Consider the following 3,274-nt stretch of genomic DNA (forward strand, 5'->3'; position numbering starts at 1 on the left):
GATTTCTCAAAAGAGACCTTACAGGCAAGAAGGGGCTGGAAAGAAGTATTCCAAGTCATGAAATCCAAAGACCTACAGCCAAGATTGCTTTATCCAGCAAAACTTTCATTTAGAATGGAAGGACAGATAAAGTGCTTCTCAGATAAGGTCAAGTTCAAAGAGTTCATCATCACCAAGCCCTTATTATATGAAATGCTAAAGGGACTTATATAAGAAAAAGAAGATGAAAAATATTAACAGTGAAAGGACAGCAAACACAGTTTTAACAACCACACCTAAAACAAAAGCAAACCAAGAGGACAACTAGATCAGGAGTGGAACCATAGAAATGAAGAACACATGGAGGATTAGAAATAGGGGGGTGGGAGGGGGAGAAGGGGGGAGAAGGCATAGAAAATAGCATAGAGGGTAGGTAAAAAATAGATAGGGGGGAGGGCGAGAATAGTGGGGGAAATATAGAATCCAAAGACCTTGAGACACGTGGTTATAAACTAAGGGGGGAGAATGGTGGGGGAGGGAGTGTGCGGGTGGAGGGGATTGAAGGGGGGAATAGAACAACTGTAATGGTATAATCAATAAAATATATTTAAAAAAAAGAAATCACAGAAATATTAATAGTCAAAACCACAATGAGATACCACTATAGGCCTACCAGAAAAGATAAATTTAAAATGCTGACAATGCCAAAAGATGACAAGGGTCTGGGGCAAACTCCCATGCACAACTGGTGTGAGTATAAATTGGTACAATCACTATGGAAAACTATTTGTCGGGATCTATTAAAGCTTGCCAAATGCATTTTTCTATGACTCAGTAATTGCACTCCTAGATTTATATCTGAGGGAAATGCACACATAGTTCACCAAAGTCATGTATATGAATGTTCAAAGCAGCATTATTTAAAATAATCTCAAAACAGAAGCAATAAAATTTTTGTTCATCAACAGTAGAATGGATAAATTGTGGTATATTCATACACAGAATGCTATACAACAATGAAAATGAATAAATCACTCCCTCAGGAAACAATATAAAGACTCACAAATATGATGTTGAATAAAATAATATACATTGTATGATTTCACTTATATAAAGTTCAAAAATAGAGATATTAGAAGTCAGGATAGAAGTTACTTTTAGGGAGAAGGGAAGGTGGGTAGCAAGTGATTAGGAGGGAATATAATAGGGTTTTTGAGGTGCCAGTAATGTTCTGATGGAGGTAAATATTTAGATGTGTTTACTTTGTGCTTATTTATTGAGAGGTACACTTAGTATTTGTGTATTTTTCTGTATGTATGTTATACTTCAATGGCACTTTAAAGGGGTAACCATAATAATCCAAAATTGAGATTAAGAAAACAATTCCATATGCACTAGTATAAAAAGAATAAAATGCTTAGGAATAACTTTATAAATAAAATACAAAATTTGTGCTCTGAAATAAATGTATAATATTTTTCAAATAAAATTTAAGAACTCTAAATAAATGGAATGCCTTCCTATGTTTATGGGTTTAAAGACTTAATATCACTAAAATGGCAATATTCCCTAAATTGATTCAAAATAATCCGTATCAAAATCTTAGCTGCTTCTTTGCAGATTCACAAGCTAATTCTAAAATCCATATGGAAATTCAAGGTATCTAGAATAGTCAAAAGAATCTTGAAAAAATATATGGAGAAGAGGATTCACACTTTCTGTTTTCAAAATACTACAAATATACAGTAATCAAGACAAATACCATATGATCTCACCTATAAGTGGAACCTAATCAACAAAACAAACAAAGGAGCAAAATAGAACCAGAGACATGGAAATAAAGAACAAACTGACAATAACCCGAGGGGAGGGGGAATAACAGGGGAAAGAAGGGGAAAGGTTGTCAAGGAACATGTATAAAGGACCATGGACAAAGACAGTGGGGGGCGGTGTGTGGGGCAGGGTGGGGAGAATTGAAGGTGGAGGTGGGGGTGGGTAGGACAGGAGAGAGTAAAGGGGAAAATGGGGATAACTGTAATTGAACAACAATATAAGAAAAAGACAATATACTGGCATAAGGATAGACATATATATCAGTGGAATAGAGTGGAGAATCTAGAAATGACCCTCAAGTACCCTCAATATATGATCAATTGGTTTTTTAAAACAGGCTTAATTTTATTTTCTTGTGTAAAATTATATGGTGGCCACAGCAGGACCCTGGGTCCTCTTCGCAGAAACCCAAGGTGGCAGTGAATTCCTGATAGGGAGACTTGGTGCAGACTGCCTCCTTCCAGAATTTGGGGGTGAGATAGCTGTAGGTCTTGGAGATGACATCAGAGGTGGCCTTAGCAAAATTACCTAGGGTAGCAGTGCAGACTCTGGCTGAGGTGTAGCAGTGGTCAATACCGGCCAACATGAACAGCTTCTTGGACACAGAGGCTGAGATGATGCCAGTGTCTCTGGGGGTGGGGGGCAATGAGGCACACTAGTACAGAGCAACAGCAGCTGGTCACCCTGCAAGAGACACTATGGGGTGTGCCAATCTTATTCCTCCACTAGCCTTACCACGCAGGATGTTGACCCCACCCCCCACCTCTGGCATACGCCAATCTGTTCTCTGTGTGAGCTTGGTTTGTTGCTGTTGTTGTTGTTGTTTTAAGTTCCACATCTAAGTGATGTCATATAGTATTTGTCTTTCTCTGTCTGACTTATTTTACTTAGCACAGTGCCCCCAAGGTCCATCCATGTTGTCACAACTGGCAAGATTTCATTGCTTTATGGCTGAATAATATTCATATGTCTGTGTGTGTACCACAACTTCTTTATCCATTCACCAAGTGATGGACACTTAGGTTGTTTCCATATCTTGACTATTGTACATAATGCTGTAATGAACAAGGGGGTGTATGTATCTTTTCAAATTAGTGTTTTCATTTGCTTCAGACAAATGTCCAGAAGTAAAATTGCTCTATCATATGATAGTTCTATTTTTAATTTTTTAGGGAAAATTCATACCATTTTTCTTAGTGGCTGTACCAGTGTAACCCAATGGTACACTAGGGTTCCCTTTTCTCCACATCCTTGCCAATACTTGTTATTTCTTCCCTTTTTTGTTAATAGCTATTCTAACTGGCATGAGGTGATGCCTCATTGTGGTTTTGATTTGCATTTTCCTGATGATTGTGATGATGAACATCTTTTCATGTGCCTATTATCTGTGTGAGTTCTTTGAAAAAATGTCTATTCAGATTATCTGCCCATTTTTTAATCCAATTCTTTTTACATTATTGAG

General features: G+C 37.4%; 1 protein-coding gene across 1 annotated transcript in view; it reads right to left on the reverse strand.

The window, feature by feature from the left end:
* Nucleotides 1-2,584, reverse strand: part of LOC118979842 (protein FAM205A-like) — a 6,052-nt gene extending 3,468 nt beyond the window's left edge. The window contains exons 1-2 of the mRNA XM_037036144.1: nt 2,548-2,584; nt 2,191-2,439 (exon numbers count right to left, since the gene is read on the reverse strand). Of these exons, the coding sequence (XP_036892039.1) occupies nt 2,191-2,439; nt 2,548-2,584 (286 nt within the window). The remainder of the gene's footprint in view (nt 1-2,190; nt 2,440-2,547) is intronic.
* Nucleotides 2,585-3,274: the final 690 nt, after the last annotated feature.

The sequence above is a fragment of the Sturnira hondurensis genome, unplaced genomic scaffold (assembly GCF_014824575.4).
Source record: "Sturnira hondurensis isolate 20B ecotype Veracruz unplaced genomic scaffold, ASM1482457v3 Scaffold0022566, whole genome shotgun sequence".
Classification (NCBI taxonomy): Eukaryota; Metazoa; Chordata; class Mammalia; order Chiroptera; family Phyllostomidae; genus Sturnira; species Sturnira hondurensis.